The sequence below is a fragment of the Scyliorhinus torazame genome, chromosome 19 (genome assembly GCF_047496885.1).
Source record: "Scyliorhinus torazame isolate Kashiwa2021f chromosome 19, sScyTor2.1, whole genome shotgun sequence".
Lineage (NCBI taxonomy): Eukaryota > Metazoa > Chordata > Chondrichthyes > Carcharhiniformes > Scyliorhinidae > Scyliorhinus > Scyliorhinus torazame.
Window position 1 is genome coordinate 137,235,673 of NC_092725.1, and position 18,503 is coordinate 137,254,175.

The 18,503-nt window shown below is 42.6% G+C and overlaps 1 protein-coding gene across 3 annotated transcripts in view; it reads right to left on the bottom strand.

The window, feature by feature from the left end:
* znf277 (zinc finger protein 277) overlaps positions 1-18,503 on the bottom strand; it is a 70,539-nt gene that overhangs the window by 49,615 nt on the left and 2,421 nt on the right. For 2 of the 3 annotated variants that reach the window (XM_072485305.1, XM_072485302.1), the window contains exons 2-4: positions 14,304-14,505; positions 6,911-6,999; positions 6,588-6,670 (exon numbers count right to left, since the gene is read on the bottom strand). In XM_072485305.1, coding sequence (XP_072341406.1) covers positions 6,588-6,670; positions 6,911-6,999; positions 14,304-14,505 — 374 coding nt within the window. Of the gene's footprint in view, positions 1-6,587; positions 6,671-6,910; positions 7,000-14,303; positions 14,506-16,016; positions 16,163-18,503 lie in introns of all 3 variants that reach the window. The other variant, XM_072485303.1, reaches the window with a different exon arrangement.

Here is an 18,503-nt window from a genome sequence, read left to right on the forward strand (position 1 = left end):
GGGTTGGCGCTGCCAAACCTGGGGAGCTACTACTGGGCAGCAAATGTGGCGATGATCCGCAAGTGGGTTATGGAGGGAGAGGGGGCGGCATGGAAGAGGATGGCGATGGCGTCCTGTAAAGGAACGAGCTTGGGGGCGTTGGTGACGGCACCGCTGCCGTTCTCGCCATCAAAGTATACCACGAGCCCGGTGGTGGCGGCAACGTTAAGGATCTGGGGCCGGTGGAGACGGCACAGGGGTGCAGTGGGAGCCTCGGTGTGGTCCCCGATCAGGGGTAACCACCGGTTTGTCCCGGGGAAGATGGACGGGGGGTTCCAGGGCTGGCATCGGGCGGGGATTAGAAGAATGGGGGACTTGTTCATTGACGGGACATTTGCGAGCCTAGGGGCACTGGAGAAGAAGTTTGAGTTACCCCCGGGAAATGCATTTTGCTATATGCAGGTGAGGACATTTGTGAGGCGACAGGTCAGGGAATTCCCGTTGCTCCCGGCACAAGAAATCCAAGACAGGGTGATCTCGGGTGTATGGGTCGGGGAGGGCAAGGTTTCGGCAATACACCAAGAGATGAAAGAAGAGGGGGAAGCCCTAGCAGAAGAGTTGAAGGGTAAATGGGAGGAGGAGCTGGGGGAGGAGATCGAGGGAGGTTTGTGGGCAGATGCCCTGGGTAGGGTTAATTCCTCCTCCTCATGTGCCAGGCTCAGCCTGATACAATTTAAGGTGGTTCACAGAGCTCACTTGACGGGGGCGAGGTTGAGTAGGTTCTTTGGGGTAGAGGACAGATGTGGAAGGTGTTCAGGGAGTCCGGCGAACCATGTCCACATGTTTTGGTCATGCCCGGCACTGGAGGGGTTCTGGAGAGGAGTGGCGGGAGCAATATCTCAGGTGGTGAAAGTCCGGGTCAAGCCAAGCTGGGGGCCAGCAATATTCGGAGTAGTGGATGAGCCGGGAGTGCAGGAGGCGAAAGAGGCCGGAATTCTGGCCTTTGCATCCCTAGTAGCCCGGCGAAGGATCTTGCTATTGTGGAAGGAGGCGAAGCCCCCTAGCCTGGAGGCCTGGATAAACAAAATGGCTGGGTTCATAAAGCTGGAGAGGATTAAGTTTGCATTGAGAGGGTCTGCGCAGGGGTTCTACAGGCGGTGGCAACCGTTCCTAGACTACCTCGCGGAGCGTTAGAGGAAGATCGGTCAGCAGCAGCAACCCTGGGGGGGGGGGGGGGGGGGGGGAAGACGACGAGAGATTGTTTGAGGGGATGGATGAGCAGGCGATACCATGAAGGGTGGGGGAAACTGGCGCGTGCGGGCGAGAGCCAGTGTATAAAGCTATGTAAATATACCATTTTGCCATGTATGTATCTTGCTCAGTGCGATTTTGTGTTATTTTGTTACGGGGGGGGGGGTTATTGTTTGTAAGGGGAAAAAATTGTGTTGTTAAAAAACTTTAATAAATATATATATTTTTTAAAAGGCTAAGAAGGGTGCTGATAGTGGCACATTAAGAGATTAGAATGTGTTAATGGCAGAACAAAGCTAAGCAGTGTCAAATGACAACTATGAATTGGGATCAGATGGCCCAAGTGGGGTGGAGTTGCGGAGGGGGGAGGGGAAGGGGAAGGGGGGGGACAAGACAATGGTGAGGGGAAAATGGATGGATGGAACAAATACTGTTCCAACATGGCCATGTAAGCCAACTGCTTCATCAATGGCCTTCCCTCCATCATAAAGTTAGAAGTGGAGAACTTCACTGTTGATTGCAGTCTTCAATTTCAGCATGGACAACATTCAGGCGTGGGCTGATGAGTGGTGTGAATGTTACTTGCCACTTAAATGCCATGATGTGGAGATGCCGGCGTTGGACTGGGGTGAGCACAGTACGAAGTCTTACAACACCAGGTTAAAGTCCAACAGGTTTGTTTCAATGTCACTTGCTTTCGGAGCGCTGCTCCTTCACCTGAGGAAGGAGCAGCGCTCCGAAAGCGAGTGACATTGAAACAAACCTGTTGGACGTTAACCTGGTGTTGTAAGACTTTGTACTTAAATGTCAGGCAATGAATGTCTCCAAAAAGAGAGAATGCAACCATCTCCCACTGCATTATCATCGCTGAATCCCCCATTGTCAACGTCCTGGAGGTTACCACCAACAGGAAACGTAATTGGATGAGCCACATAAATATTGCGGCTACAAGAACAGGTCAGATGTTGGTAACTTTGTGGCAAGTAACAATCTCTTCTAACTACCCAAAGCTTGTGCACTATCTGCAAGACATAAGTCAATGGTATGTTGTAATCATTTCCACTTGCCTGGGTAAGTGCTCCAACATGTAAGAAGCTCTACACCATCCACGCAAAAGCAATCTATATGATTAGATCCCATCCACCACCAGGGACAGCATCAGCAAAGTACACTACTTACAAGCTGCACCACAGGAATATGCTAGGCTTGTTTCAATAGCACTTTCCAAGCCCACTACTGCTACCACCTAGAAGGGCAAGGGCAGCAGATACATGGGAATGCCACCACTTCCAGGTTTCCGCTCCAAGTTACACATCATCCTGGCTATCACTGCCCATTCACCGTCAGTGAGTCAAAATTGAGGAATTCTTTTCAAACAGCATTGTGGGTGAACCTACACCATAGTTCAGCAGTTCAAGAGAGTGGTTATCCACCATATTCTGGAGGACAATTAGGATTGGGCAATAAATGCTGGCTTTGCCAGCGGGATCCACATCCTATGAGCAAATAAAAACAAACTGTGGGTTCAGATGTTACGTAATATACTTAAAGCAAGAATATGATTGTCAACTGACAATTTAAACAAGAGATATGGATGAAAAGAATGTTATGTTTATTAATCAAAGTAACTTCAAGAAAGGTAACTTCAAGGAAAAGTAATTTCAAGAAAATTCAACTTGAAACGTTAACTCTGCTTATCTCTCCACAGATGTTGTCAGACTTGCAGAGTATGTCCAGCAAATTCTGTTTTTATTTCAGAAATGCTTTGGATTTGTAGCCACTGCTATAATGTAGGAAACACAGTAGTTACTTTGCACACAGCAAGCTCACAGAAACAACAATGGAATAATGACCAGGATTTTGTTTTACATAAGAACTAGAACTAGAAGCAGGAGTCGGCCATCTGGCCCCTCGAGCCTGCTCCACCATTCAATGAGATCATGGCTGATCTTTTGTGGACTCAGCTCCACTTTCCGGCCCGAACACCATAACCCTTAATCCCTTTATTCTTCAAAAAACTATCTTTATCTTAAAAACATTTAATGAAGGAGCCTCTACTGCTTCACTGGGCAAGGAATTCCATAGATTCACACCCTTTGGGTGAAGAAGTTCCTCCTAAACTCAGTCCTAAATCTACTTCCCCTTATTTTGAGGCTATGCCCCCTAGTTCTGCTTTCACCCGCCAATGGAAACAACCTGCCCGCATCTATCCTATCTATTCCCTTCATAATTATATATGTTTCTATAAGATCCCCCCTCATCCTTCTAAATTCCAACGAGTACAGTCCCAGTCTACTCAACCTCTCCTCGCAATCCAACCCCTTCAGCTCTGGGATTAACCTAGTGAATCTCCTCTGCACGCCCTCCAGTGCCAGTACGTCCTTTCTCAAGTAATTAAGGAGACCAAAACTGAACACAATACTCCAGGTGTGGCCTCACTAACACCTTATCCAATTGCAGCAGAACCTCCCTAGTCTTAAACTCCATCCCTCTAGCAACGAAGGACAAAATTCCATTTGCCTTCTTAATCACCTGCTGCACATGTAAACCTACTTTTTGCGACTCCTGCACTAGCACACCCAGGTCTCTCTGCACAGCAGCATGTTTTAATATTTTATCATTTAAATAACAATCCCGTTTGCTGTTATTCCTACCAAAATGGATAACCTCACATTTGTCAACATTGTATTCCATCTGCCAGACCCTAGCCCATTCACTTAGCCTATCCAAATCCCTCTGCAGACTTCCAGTATCCTCTGCACTTTTTGCTTTACCACTTATCTTAATGTCGTCTGCAAACTTGGACACATTGCCCTTGGTCCCCAACTCCAAATCAACTATGTAAATTGTGAACAATTGTGGGCCCAACACTGATCCCTGAGGGACACCACTAGCTACTGATTGCCAACCAGAGAAACACCCGTTAATCCCCACTCTTTGCTTTCTATTAATTAACCAATCCTCTATCCATGCTACTACTTTCCCCTTAATGCCATGCATCTTTATCTTATGCAGCAACCTTTTGTGTGGCACCTTGTCAAAGGCTTTCTGGAAATCCAGATATACCACATCCATTGGCTCCCCGTTATCTACCGCACTGGTAATGTCCTCAAAAAATTCCACTAAATTAGTAAGGCACGACCTGCCCTTTATGAACCCATGCTGCGTAATGCTGATTGAGGGATAAATATTGGCCAGGGCCCAGGGATAACTCTTCTGTTATTTAAAAAAAATAGTGCCATGGAATCTTTTACATCCACCTTAGAAAAAAGACCAGAAGCCTTAGTTTAAGTCTGCACAGGAGTGTCAGCCTAGATCGGTGTGTTCAAGTCTTTGGAGTTGGCACTGAACCACAATCTTGCTAGAAATAAGAGTTCTCCCAACTGAACCACGACTGGCGCTCCAGGGTGAATTACTGTTGCGAATACTTCCTGTTGAAATCTCTCCAATGCATATGTGATCTATGCACACTATGGCGTAGAGTTCCCTCTGCATTTGTGCTTAGATGTACCCTTAATTTGGACACAAACAAATCACGGGGCTTGAAAGATCACAGCATTTTGTCACAGTTTATGTGAATTATGCCCAGGTCACCTCGGTCTTCTACATTGGTCTACGAAACCTCCTGTTGGAAAGAATCTGACGACAAAACTAATTATACCCCTAAAACAAATAAATGCTGCTAGACTTGCTGAGCTTTTCCAGCATTTTCTCTTTTTATTTTAGTTACACCCAAACTCTCAGTTGCAAAAATCCTCCAATTGTGCTTGTTTGGGTGAAGCAGAGCGGGTCTTTCAACAGTGTCTCCTGCTATGCCTCCAATGCTGTTGCCATGTCATCCTCCTGGTCTTTTAACTGCATTTTTGAGCATTATTTACAAGTTGATCCCCACTGGAGACTTTGATTTCTCTGAATGAAGTATAAGTCACATTAAAGATTGGAAAGATTCCTCATTTACAGGTACATAAACATGTTATGCTTGATATATATATGAATGACGACAAAATGAGTAGAAACTTAAACTTTCAGATTCAAATAAGGAATATACTACTCCTGTATATTAAGAAATTTAAAGTTAGGATTATTATTATTCCCTCCAATTGTCATTTTTTTCCATTCTTCTGCCAAGAATGCTAATACAAGAGTACAGTTCTAAGGAATCTAATTACCACTGCCAACTCAGGCTATATTTCAGATATGAATCCAGATAAAAAGTGAGAAAAGGCTACAATGGGAATTCAAAGCTGGCCCCTCTGGGTCCAGAAGTGCACTTTTCTCCAATGATGATCGGAGGCCATCAGGAGCAAGAGTTGTGGCAGACTGTCCTCTGTCTACCTCCGAGGTGTGGAAGCTAGTTGCAAAACCTTTTCTGCAGTCCAGTTGAGATCAACATAGACCAAGGCAGAGGAAGAAGATCTGTTTGAACCAAGTATATTCTCATAGAAATAGACTGCTATATTTGTTTGGGTATATATGAATCTGAATTACAGGCAAGTTGAAAAATCACAGCAGTAGATTCAGTTGAAAAATGACAAAAAATCATTGAAAAATCATTGCAGATGCAACATCAGCATATTTGCAAGACACTGTAATCGTTAATCTAATTAGCTCAGTTCCAACAATTGCATTGCTGGGGAACAAAAAACTAAACAGGTTATAAATACTTCCAAGAGTACAATCTGCATTGTAGAATTAATTCCATTACAGCTTCACACGTCATGCTGACTAATATAATAAAATTTTAGATTGGAATCAATAGTTGGAATCAATAGTTTTCAGTTATGCAAGGAAGAACATTGCCTTCTTGTACAGAGTGTCAACCCACTTGTCCATTGTACCACTCTGTTTTATCTCAAACATAAGTAGCTTCAGTAGATACTCTCAATCCCAATGGTAAGCTTTCATTCGGAGGCTGAGTTCCTTTTGTTTCTGAATTATTTCAGTTGTATTTATATAAACTGTAAAGTTGTCTAGCTTGCACCGTTTTGTGAATGTTTGGTTTTTAAAGAGTCTAATAGTCGGACAATGTCAAAAATGATATTGCATTTCGGTAGATGTGATTTTAACTTTCAACATTCAAGACCTTTGGACCTTAACTGGAGTAAGCCTTAAAACCTCCTTCCATCCTGGATGAATACAGGTTTCAAGTTTGATTAAGGGATACAATGATATACTAGGTTTGATTAGAATGCAGGTCCCCGAAGATAGTCAAACTGTTCATCTTGAAAACCATGATTAATGGCTGGCTTAAAGCAAGGGGGGTTCATGAAGAGTCCGTCAATTAAACCCATTTTCTGACGGTACATGTTCATTTATCTTTTTTAAATTTTGGCTGACAAATTACTGCAATTACTTACTAGTCTTTTTTGCTGAAGCTGCTCTCTAAGCCGTCTGTCTTCAGGTAGAACATCACACAGAAGGTAATAGTCCGCTTGTTCCCCTGTCAAAAAAAATACTTTCAGTTGCTCAGTATTTGTAAACCTATTTTAGAATTCCATCTTCTCTGCATTTTCAATTGCTCTATTTTACCTCAAGATTTTCCAATTTTGTTTTACTTTTGCAATCAATTTCTTGGCACTAGAAAATATCTTCGAAAATCAGATGAATAATAATTATTCATTAGTAAACTTTAATAGACAAGGGTAGTTTTTTTCACATACTTTAAAGCTGCCACAATTACCTTCAGGAGCCTGGGAGTTGGTTCTTACTACTGTACAGAAATCTGTTATTGGTTGCTCAATAAACCTTTTCTTCCAATACAAAATGTACCTTGAAACAAACCAAAATCAAAAATAAGTCACTGTTTCATTGTATACCATCTTTCTGACTGTTAATTAAATTTAATATCCCCCTCGCACCCCCTCCCCCCCCATACACAAATGTTATGCACTAATTCAGAAAGAAAGTAAATATTGTGTTCTTAAAGAGGCTAATAAGTTAAAAACTGATTGGACTCGGGTTTGAAAGTCTTTTTGATAATTCTGAAGGACTGTCTTCTACTTAAATTAACTGAACTTTGTGAGGTGATATTCTCAAGTGATTTGGATGATGCACTACAATACGGTACATTGAACAATTTATTATATCATTCAAATCCTGTTCAAACTTATCTGCATTGATTCTTATTTTAGTTTTCCATTTCAATAACATTTACAGATTTAAATGTTTTTGCTCACATTTATTTGATTAAAATGTCGACTTTTTACTGTTTGCTTTACAGTTTTCTGAGGGGAAGCTATTTGCGGTGACAACTCCCAAGATAGCCAAGTGGTGAGGGATAGAACTGGAGCTTTGCCTTTCTGCCCTTGGAAGCTTTTAGTTCCAGAGATTCACATTAGAGATTGTGGTGGTTGGATTGGAGGCGCACAGTTTCAGCCTGCTCACACAGGGTAAGAGTGATCATCACAAATGTCATGACAAGAAGACGTTGAAGTTAAGTCAGGAATCTGGAAATTTTTTTAATGAAGTCAAGAGTGAGGAGCAGAGGAAGGCTCCAGGTCTAAAGCTGCAGGAAGCAGACTTAAAGTAAAATAGGCCTGTGAGGAACTGGCGATCCAAGGAGATAGCCAAAGGCCTGTAACTCCTTACTGAGGGTCTGTAAAGAAGTACAGCTCAGTTGGTATGGCTGAATACTTGAGTAAGCAGGTGGACGGTGAAGCTTGGATATATATGGTGATCCAGGGGAGAGTAACTTTGGAAGGAGAGATTGAAACCCTAGAGGTGGACTCTTGTGGAAGGCGTCTGAGAGGAAGCATTGTTTGGGAGAAGATTCCAAAGTGAGTACTTTGAGCATTGAGATAGGAAACCTCTGAGGGAAAGACAGCGTTCCAGTGAGACCAGTTGGTTTATAGTGTGACAAGCATCTGGGGGAGTTAATGAGAGATCCATAACATTGGTTTGAGGTTGCAGCTGTCACTTGGTTTCAGAGTATGACATGTCTGACTATAGGTTACTAGACTGCACTTACTGTGATCATTAGAGTATAAAATAGGCAGCTCGGTGGCTCAGTGGTTAGCATTGCTGCCTCAGGGCGCCGAGGTACCAGATTCGATCCTGGCTCTAGGTCTCTGTCCGTGTGGAGTTTGCACATTCTCCGTGTTTGCGTGGGTTTCGCCCCACAACCTAAAGATGTACAGGGTAGGTGGATTGGCCACGCTAAATTGCCCCTTAATTGGAAAAAATGAATTGGGTACTCTAAATTTTTTTTTTAAAAATTAGAGTATAAAATAGATTTTGTAACTTGTCCTTACGAACCTTATATCTGTAAAGGCGTAGTTGTGAGTGAAGAAATAGTGTAATATAGTTCATCTTTCCTTGTTTAATAAATGTCTTATTCTTTTGTTAAAAGTTCATCAGTGAACTCTGACTCTGTTGAGAAAAGTGGAGAGCGGCTACTGAACACAAGATGTTCAGATCTACCAGGCCTAATTCCACCCTAGGATCTCTAACACCAGCTGGGATCGGAACAACAGCCATCAGCATTGTGAAGGGCAAATGCCATTCCTTCACTGTTAATTGCAACAGTTGGGCCCAAGTTGTTTCCGCTATGTACTCATCAGAACTGGAAGATGATTATTTTATTAAAAACTTAAATCTTAAGTTTCTGGAATAACATTAGTTTAGATATCTGGCCAACAATCATGATGGGTAAAGGGCCTGTCTTTGGATGAGTCAGGCTGTGGAAGGTAAATTTGAACAGATAGAAATGTATGCTCTGAGGTACAATATGTTCACTGACAAAATTCTTTGGGGCTAAATGATGTATCAAAGATTCAAAAGAGGACAAGTGTTTCTTTAATTTCTATTATCTGTGCAATCTAACTAGAGGTGAACCACCCCGTGACAGACTGGAAAAACAAACAAATTAAGAGTGTGGAAATTGCAAAATGTCAGCTGTCTGCCAAGATGTAACATTCTGCTTCTGTACAGTAAAGGGACAAGTACTCAGAAAGACATTAGTGAGCTCCTAAGCAAGTGTTGAATTATTTGTACTCCCAGATCATAATATTACAATTTCAGTTATTGCTCCTTTTATTGCTAAACTTATGTTGTCACTCACACCCAACCTGTTCAAATTGTCATATGAATTGCTTCACCAGAGAGGTGCTTGTACATAAGACATAGGAGCAGAATTAGGCCATTCGGCCCATCGAGTCTGCTCCGCCATTCAATCATGGCTGATATTTTCTCATTCCCATTCTCCTGCCTTCTCCCCATAACCCCTGATCCTCTTATTAATCAAGAACCTATCTACCTATGTCTTAAAGACGCTCAGTGATTTGGCCTCCACAGCCTTCTGCGGCAAACAGTTCCACAGATTCACCACCCTCTGGCTGACGAAATTCCTCATCTCTGTTTTAAAGGATCGTCCCTTTAGTCTGAGATGGTGTCCTCTGGTTCTAGTTTTTCCTACAAGTGGAAACATCCTCTCCAAGTCCACTCTATCCAGGCTCTATCTATACATGCTACTGTAAGTTAAATCAATTCCGAGGTGCCTGAAGACTGTAAATTGACACGTGAAATACAAGAGTCACACGAGAAAAAATAATGTCTTGGTCAGAATTGCAAGTAAATAGAATCTTGGGAAAAGAAATATGATCCACATGAGGATTAAAGCTGCTCTTTGGGGTTGTTAAACAGATTTGCACCAGGCACCAGGTGCGATCCACAAATCTTAACTGCAAATCACAGAAGTCAGCAGATACTATTGGTGAATAATTTAAAACAATCTGCTACACAAAATGGAAATGTGATGGCTGAATGTTTCTGTGCTCAGGATCAAATTCTGTGCATTATAACTGAAACTTAAGGGCATTTTCCCTAGGATTCAAACTATCTCGTGGTTAATGTAAGATCCTGGGAAACTTCTCAAAAAAATAAAACTTTACTGAAAGCCAGCACTTAACCCCTGTAGTATGCTGTGCGTCCACCATTTTTTGTTAATTATTTAACTATCTGTATGTCATAGGTTAAACCTAATTAAGAGCGTAAGCTTAAATTCAGCCTTAAGTAATTTCTGTTGTAATAATCTTGTCTGACGTGGCTTTGTAAAAGAAAACCATCAGGAAAATTATGTTAACTGACCAACAAGCTGTTTAATAAGCAGTAACGTCACAGATCAATGGAACCAATCTATCAAAATCCAACAGAACTTTTGGACGAAAAGGGCATCAGACCAGCAGAAGGCCACAATGAAGTAAATTTTACTTCTCAACATAAATACCATTTTAAACATGTTTATATTGCTTCAACAAATCCAAAAATGTGCAGTGTTGGTTCATTAAAGTTGTTGTTTGCAAGTAGGTGGTGGGTGCAATACCAGGAATTAAATCCTGAAGTATGGGGTTGAAGGACAAAACCCTGTTTTAAAAAAAGGGAGCTCACAAGCAGACTAGCAATGTCTCAATATTTCTAGACTGCAGTGCATAAATAAATGTTATTTCTTAGCCCCAGTTCCTATTTTCCACATTTTGAAGTTAAATAGCACATATCAACTTTTTGCACCCAGCATTGACAATTGAGGTACTAGCTGAGCAATTAGCCACCTTGTGGTGAAACATTTTTTAAAAATTCTCAGCTCAATCATTTTCTTTCAGAGAACATTATTGCTGCCTCTGCTATTGAGGATATGTTATTTCTTATCCTTTTTGTTTATAAAATGGAATCTAGAAAAATATCTACAAAACTTATTAAAAATAGCTTCCAATTTAAGATTGCGTGAGAAAACATGCCGAATGTTTGAAAGAAATAATCAAATTATTGTCTGCATACGGCTAGTTGCTGGCAAAATTTCAGAAAAATCATGAACATGGTGAAGTTGAAAGAAATAGTCGTATGTTCTTGTGGTTCACTTTTATTTGTATGTATTTTGTAGGTTCCTTGTAATATTGTACCTAGATCGCCAGAGACCTAAAACAGTTTCTGATATTTACAAAAGTACCGTTCCAGGAATTTAGTGGATATCTATTCACAGATGCTTCACTCAAATCAGGAGCCCAAAATGGTCTCCCAATCACAATGCTGTAATTTCCACACCAGGAATAGTCTCTTTTAGGTTCTACAAACTGACTGGACTGTGCACGTCTCCGAGACCATCCTTAATTAAGAAAATAACCTCTGGGTTCTGCTCTCTGCCCCCGAGTGTCCTTAAATCTTTTCTTCCCCTCCTTTTTTATCTCCAATATGTGTAAGGCTTTCAAGGGTGCTTCTTCCACCATTGGGACTGAGGCCATGTGTACAGCTTCCTCTTCTGATGCCCCTTTCTCACCACAGCAACCTTCCCCAACGTCCCGTCTAAGTTATGTACTCACATCTTTCTCCAGTTTCTCTCCTATCCTCCCTCATATCTTCTCTGGTGCTCACATGATGCATTTCCAGCTCCATTTCAATTAAACTGTTGACCATCCAACTTCCCTTCCTGCCCACCCCACTATCATTCATGCCAGCCAACATCGTAAATGGTTCCTTTTCATCAGGTACTCTCTTCTCGCCTTTGAAAACCATCATCATTATGTTCTTCAAAAAAAAATCCCTCATCTTTCTGGCCTTGGTAATCTTTCCTGCAACTCCTGGAATCTCTCCGATCACTATTCCTTCCAGCACTAAAATGACATGTCACAAATGACCCTCTTTGTGACTTTGGTGCACTTTCCGTCCTGACCACTGTGCAGTCTTGTGACATGATTGGGCATACTCCACCAACTCCTTATCTCTGTTGCACAGTCAGACTACCCTCACTTGGTTCCACGAGATCCACAATGCGATCATAGTCAGAGCAGGTTCAGCAATGAATTCTCTACCTGCCCCCCACTCCATTACTTCCAAAGTCCTCAATGATTAATCATTGGCTCCTTCCGCTTCCTCATTTATATGCTGACAATTTGCATATGTTAAAATATGGTTCCAAATGCATTTGTATGACAGCGATCACCGTCTCTTCACTACCTCTTTCAACACCTGCATTCCTTCCTTTGTCAGATTCAAAGTTTGACATTAAATATTGAATGAGCCGCATACCCCTGCAGTTAAACATTGGGAAGGCTGAAGCCATCATTGTTGCCCCCATCACAAACTCTGTATCCTTATCATAAATTCCAGTCCCCTCTTTGGACACAACCTCAGTTTGAAGCAGGCTGTTTGTGACTTCAGTATCCTACCTGGCACCAAGCTAATCTTCAGATCTGTTTCTATAGCTCAAGATCACATATGTCCACCTCCACAACATTGCTAGCCTCTATTCCTGTCTTAGCTCATTTTCTGCTGCCATCCTCATCCATGCTGGCCACCTTCAGAGATGACAATCCCAGTGCTCCATCATTTATAAATTTGAACTCTTCTAAAACCATGCTGCCCATGTCCTATCATGCCCATCACACCTCTGCGTTTGTTGGCCTACATTTGAGGCACCGGTACAAGCCAATGTAAAATTCTCAACCACATGCTCAAAGAACAAAGAAAAGTACAGCACAGGAACAGACCCTTCGGCCCTCCAGGCCTGCGCCGACCATGCTGCCCGTCTAAACTAAAATCTTCTACACTTCTGGGGTCCGTATCCCTCTATTCCTATCCTATTCATGTATTTGTCAAGATGCCCCTTAAACGTCACTATCGTCCCTCCTCCCGCAGTGAGTTCCACTCCTGTCATTGCTTCAATCCCTCCCCATGCCAGTCAACCTCTCCAGCCGTATAATCATACCCACCCAACCCCAGAAGATTGCATTCCTCCAACTCTGTTCACCTCACTCTTGGCAATTGTACCTTCAGCTATTTAGGCTGCAAGATGTGTGATTACCTCTCTGAATCTCTCCACTTCCCCGCCTTTCCTCTCTGGTCTTCCTTGAAACTTTATTCTTTGACCAAGTTTTCTGTCACCCCTAAATATCATCTCCTTAGGCAGTTGATTCCTGTTTGAATATACTTTTGTGAAGCATCTTTGGAATTCTCTCTACATTACAGGTGTGTCCCAATGCAAGCAGTTGTTGAAACTAAACGGGGATCTAAACAATTCCTCCGGTAAATACGTTGCACGGTACATGTATTGGAGACAGGGAGGAGAACATTTGACAACTAAAATGACTACCAATTTGGCTTTCTCTAGTATGTCAGTGATTGTGACAGATTTTTAATTACACAACAATTTTACAGGATTGGGTCTGCAATGTTTATCCCTCTACACAAAAGGTCCATTGCGTAGGACACCAAAATGCTGTCCAGTTTATTTTAAAAGTATGCAAATATTGTCTTTTCCTGCCAATGTATAAGTTCCCTGTGCTAAAAATTGGGTTTCAAAGAAAAGAAAAATGGCAATGATATACAGCCACTCCAGGCAACAGTAATATAGGACTAATTTTCCCACATGTACTGTTGCAGTGTTTCTCTATCAGTGTGGTCAGGGGGATTTTGAAAAATTCTACACATTTATAAGCCTTTGTGCATATCACATGGGAAGATTAAAAATATATATAGGCCATCTCCATACACGCTTCTGACGTCAGCAAAAACATCTTGTACTGGGATTGAAGCTTTATATGGGGCCTTTTTGTTTTAAATTTAAAGTACCCAATTCATTTTTTTCCAATTAAGAGACAATTTAGCATGGCCAATTCAGCTACCCTGCGCATCTTTGGGTTGTGGGGGTGAGACCCACCTAGACACGGGGATACTGTTCAAACTCCACACGGACAGTGACCTGGAGCCGGGATCGAACCTGAAGCCTTGGCGCCGTGAGGTAGCAGTGCTAACCACTGAGCCACCATGCCGCCCCATTATATGGGGACGTTTAAATGAACTCTGGTTGCCTTGACTTCTTCAGGCTCAGTTGCTTACCATAATTACACATATTACAGGTCTTGGGTGATTTACACAAAGGTTAATGCCTCAATACAAGAGGGGTCTGATAGATGATCAGCTCACTTTTTCTTGTACATTTTAGAAATGAGCCCTACAATTTTCTAATCTGGACTGTATTTCAAGTGGAAGTTAGAATCTCCACTCCTATTCAATACAGAATAATGCACATTTACTCAGTATCATGCAAAAAACAGAGTGAGCCCATGAAATGTAATTCATCAAACCTTCTAAAATCTACAATGAGCTTCACATCAGCTATCACCAGTTTGTGTTCAACAATCATGTGCCCGAGTAGCTTTTCCTGCTCTTCTACAGGATAACAATCTTCACAAAATATGCAAGGCAATGGCAGCAAAGTAAACCCATCATTAATGCAACTTGGAAACTCTGGCAAGGAGAGTGGCTCCAATATCCAATCTTTTTTTCCTGAAAACAATACAAAATTCACTATTAGTTAAATGAATAACACTTTCAATCTGCATTTGAAGCCCTTTCATTTATTTATAATTCCATTTGCATGGATTCAGTCCCACCATAACTGTAATATGTATTTGAGGGTGGATGCTGACTCCTGCTCCAAGTAACAAGAGGTGCCTGAAGTCAGCATCGCCATATAAACTTTAGAGCTTTTCTGTGCATAAGACATGTTATGGACTGCCGTCTGCATATGGCATGTGATCATTTGTCTTTATCATGTTGATGAGGGGTGAATGGACATTTTGCAGTCCAAGAGTGAGTAAATTTGGTTAATTCACAGAAGGCATTTAGAGACCCAGTTAGAGTGGACGTGGAAAGGATGTTTCCACGAGTTAGAAAAACAGATCCCGAGGCCACCAGGAAAGGAAGGAAATTGGAATTTGAAAAGATAGTCCCAGTTAAAGAGTTACATGAATAGCTACCAATAAGTTCTGATTTTAATAACTTTTTAAAAATCACTGAACAATTTTCTCTACTCCTTCCTCCTGATGACATTAGCTCTTTGCTGGCCTATTGTTCCATGGGAAGCCAGTTAGTACTTTAAACCAACAGATCTTATTCATCAACGAGAGAATCAGCAGACTATTTGACCATTGGCCATTTGAGTTGAATTTCCAGCAAATGTCATGAGATTGCAATCAAAGCAATTTGGCTATTTCTTCACCTCTTAAAACCAAGAGTCGGAGTAAAACTGTAGCAGTATAAAGCTGGATCAGGGAACTCAGCATAAACCTGGGATTTAATCAGACTCTTTCTGTTGTATGACACAGCTTCCCATTTAATTATTAGCTATGCCAATACTTGTAAAATAAATGAAAATCAGGCCATAAACAACACAATGACAGAAAACAAAAATAAGGTTCACTTCAAGTACACTGAAATGAACTATGTTACAAAAATAGGCTTCATTTTGGTATTCATAGCTATTTAGTTTCTTTCATTGAGTCCTAATTCCACATTTGGTTGAAAATAAATGACTAATGTTAAAGACTGTAGACGGTACACTCGGTAACACCCATGTTAATTCACCTCAGCTATAATTGCAACACATTTGGACTCAAAAAACTTTTTTCTTTAAAAAGGCAAACCAGGGAATCCGTTCTTTTTATAAGCATTCAAATGTTTCTAAATCTTCCTGAGGGGGGGGGGGGGGGGGGGGGAGAGAGAGAGAGGGTGGATCTCAATGATTTGCTATCAATTTAAGGAATAATTATAATAATCTTTTACTGTCACAAGTATCAAGTTACTTTGAAAAGCTCCTCGTTGCCACATTCCGGCGCCTGTTCGGGTAAGCTGATATGGGAATTGAACCCGCGCTGCTGGCCTTGTTTTGCATCACAAAGCAGCTGTCTAGCCCACTGAGTTAAACCAGCCCAATCTGGGACTCTGGAGATCTCTTCCTTTCTCTCTTTGCAATGAAGCTGTATGGTACATAAAATTTATCTTTGATAGCCACTCACCATCCTTCATAGACTTTATCAAGTTGTGGCTGTTTGTGTCCAATGAATGTAGTGTTGCAATTCGCAATTTATCTCAAATTCTATTCTGCCAAGTCTCACTGCAGCTTTGTATCATTGATTGCATCAGTGGCAGGTACAGAAACTGACTGGGAACAGAATGGGAGAACTTTTACACAAAAGCAACTCAAAGCTACCAAAATCTAATAGATAACTAAGTAATGAGATTGTTGCAAACTGTACTTTTGCAAATGCCAGTGCAAGCTGATTAGATATCATTTAAAAGTTAGACATCCAGGAGCTTCTGCGACCTTTAGGATTCTCTACCCCAGAAAAGTGTGGCTGTCCAGTCATTGTGTATATTCAAGACAGATAAATAATTGGATACGGAGAAAATCAAGGGATATGGCGAGAGTGCAACAAGGCGGAAAAGGCCAATCATGAGTGTACTGAATGGTAAGGGAGGGTCTAACAGCCAAATTGTGTACATTGTTTGATTTCATATGCTCCTTCTGTCATGGCCACCATAAGGCCATAAGATATAGGAGCAGAGGGCAGCACGGCGGCGCAGTCGGTTAGCCCTGCAGCCTCACGGCACCGAGGTCCCAGGTTCGATCCCGGCTCTGGGTCACAGTCCGTGTGGAGTTTGCACATACTCCCAATGTTTGCGTGGGTTTCATCGCCACAACCCAAAGATGTGCAGGCTAGGTGGATTGGCAATGCTAAATTGCCCCTTAATTGGAAAAAATTAATTGGGTAATCTAAATTTTTAAAAAAACTAAAAAAGATATTGGAGCAGAATTAAGCCATTCGGCCCATCAGGTCTGCTCCACCAGTTCCTCATCCTCCTGCCCATAATCCCTGATGCCTTACTTATTAATCAAGAACACCAGATTTGTGATTGAGGTGCTGTTACCTACCAAGAGCTGGAAGGTGGAATAAGACAGAATAGTTCTTTCTTAGAACATACGAACTAGGAGCAAGAGTAGGCAATTTAGCCTCTCGAGTCTGCTCCACCATTCAATACGATCATGGCTGATCTCATAATGGCCTCAACTCCGCCATCCTGCCTGTTCACCATACCTCTTTAACCCATTACCAATTAAAAACCTGTCTAAATCTGTCGCTCCATTCTCCAACCACACTTTGGCAAATCCGATCACAAGTCGGTACTCCTACATCCGGCTTACAAACAGCAACTCAAGCGTGCTGGTCTGAGGCATCAGAGGACACTCTCCACGGTTGCTTGGAGTCTGTGGGCTGGTCAATATTCAAGGCCGCGGCAGCTAACCTGGACGAGTATGCAACCACCGTCACAGACTTCATCAGTAAGTGTGTCGAGGGCTGTGTACCAAAGGCGACAATATGGGTGTTTCCCAGTCGGAAACCCTGGTTCAACCAAAAGGTCCACTCCCTGCTAAAGTCCTGGACGGAGGTGTTCAAGTCTGACGACCCTGACCTACATAAGAAATCCAGGTACGCGTACGGAAAGTCATCAGGGACACCAAAAGAAAATACCGGATCAAACTAGAGTCCCAGGCCAACGACACAAACCCAAGATGTCCAAGGCAGGGCTTACATGAGATCACAGGCTACAAAGCAAGGCCAGGTGGAATCTCTGGGGCTGGAGCACCCACCCCGACGATCTGATCAAGCTGGCGAGTGTATTCAGATATCTTCAACACCTCACTTCTCCACCATAAGACTACCAGTACCAAAGAAGAAGGTAGCCTGCCTCAACGACTACCGACCGGTGGCCCTGATGTCTGTTATCATGAAATGCTTCGAGAGGCTAGTCATGAGACAGATCAACGCCAGCCTCCCAGATGGTCTTGATCCATTGCAGTTTGCCTACCACGGCAAATGATCCACAGCAGACGCTACCTCTCTGGCCCTACAATCAACTCTCGGATATCTCGACAACAAGGACACCCGTGTCAGACTGCTGTTCAGAGACTACAGTTCCGCCTTCAACACCATTATCCCAACAAGACTAATAACCGAACTCTGCAACCTTTGACTTGACCCCTCCCTGTGCAGCTGGACCCTTGACTTCCTCACAAACAGACCTCAATCTGTCAGGATAGGTAACAACACCTCCTCCACAATAGTCCTCAACACCGTGAATTTAGGGGCAGCAGGGTAGCACAAGTGGATAGCACTGTGGCTTCACAACGACAGGGTCCCAGGTTCGATTCCCCGCTGGGTCCCTGTCTGTGCGGAGTCTGCACGTTCTCCCCGTGTCTACGTGGGTTTCCTCCGGGTGGTCTGGTTTCCTCCCACAGTCCAAAGATGTGTAGGTTAGGTGGATTGGCCATGCTAACTGCCCTTAAATCTTCAAAAAGGTTAGGAGGGGTTATTGGGTGACGGTGGAAGTGAGGGCTTAAGTGGGTCGGTGCTGACTCGATGGGCCGAATGGCCTCCTCCTGCACTGTATGTTCTATGTTCTAAACCAGGGCCCCGGAAGGATGTATGCCCAGTCCTCTACTG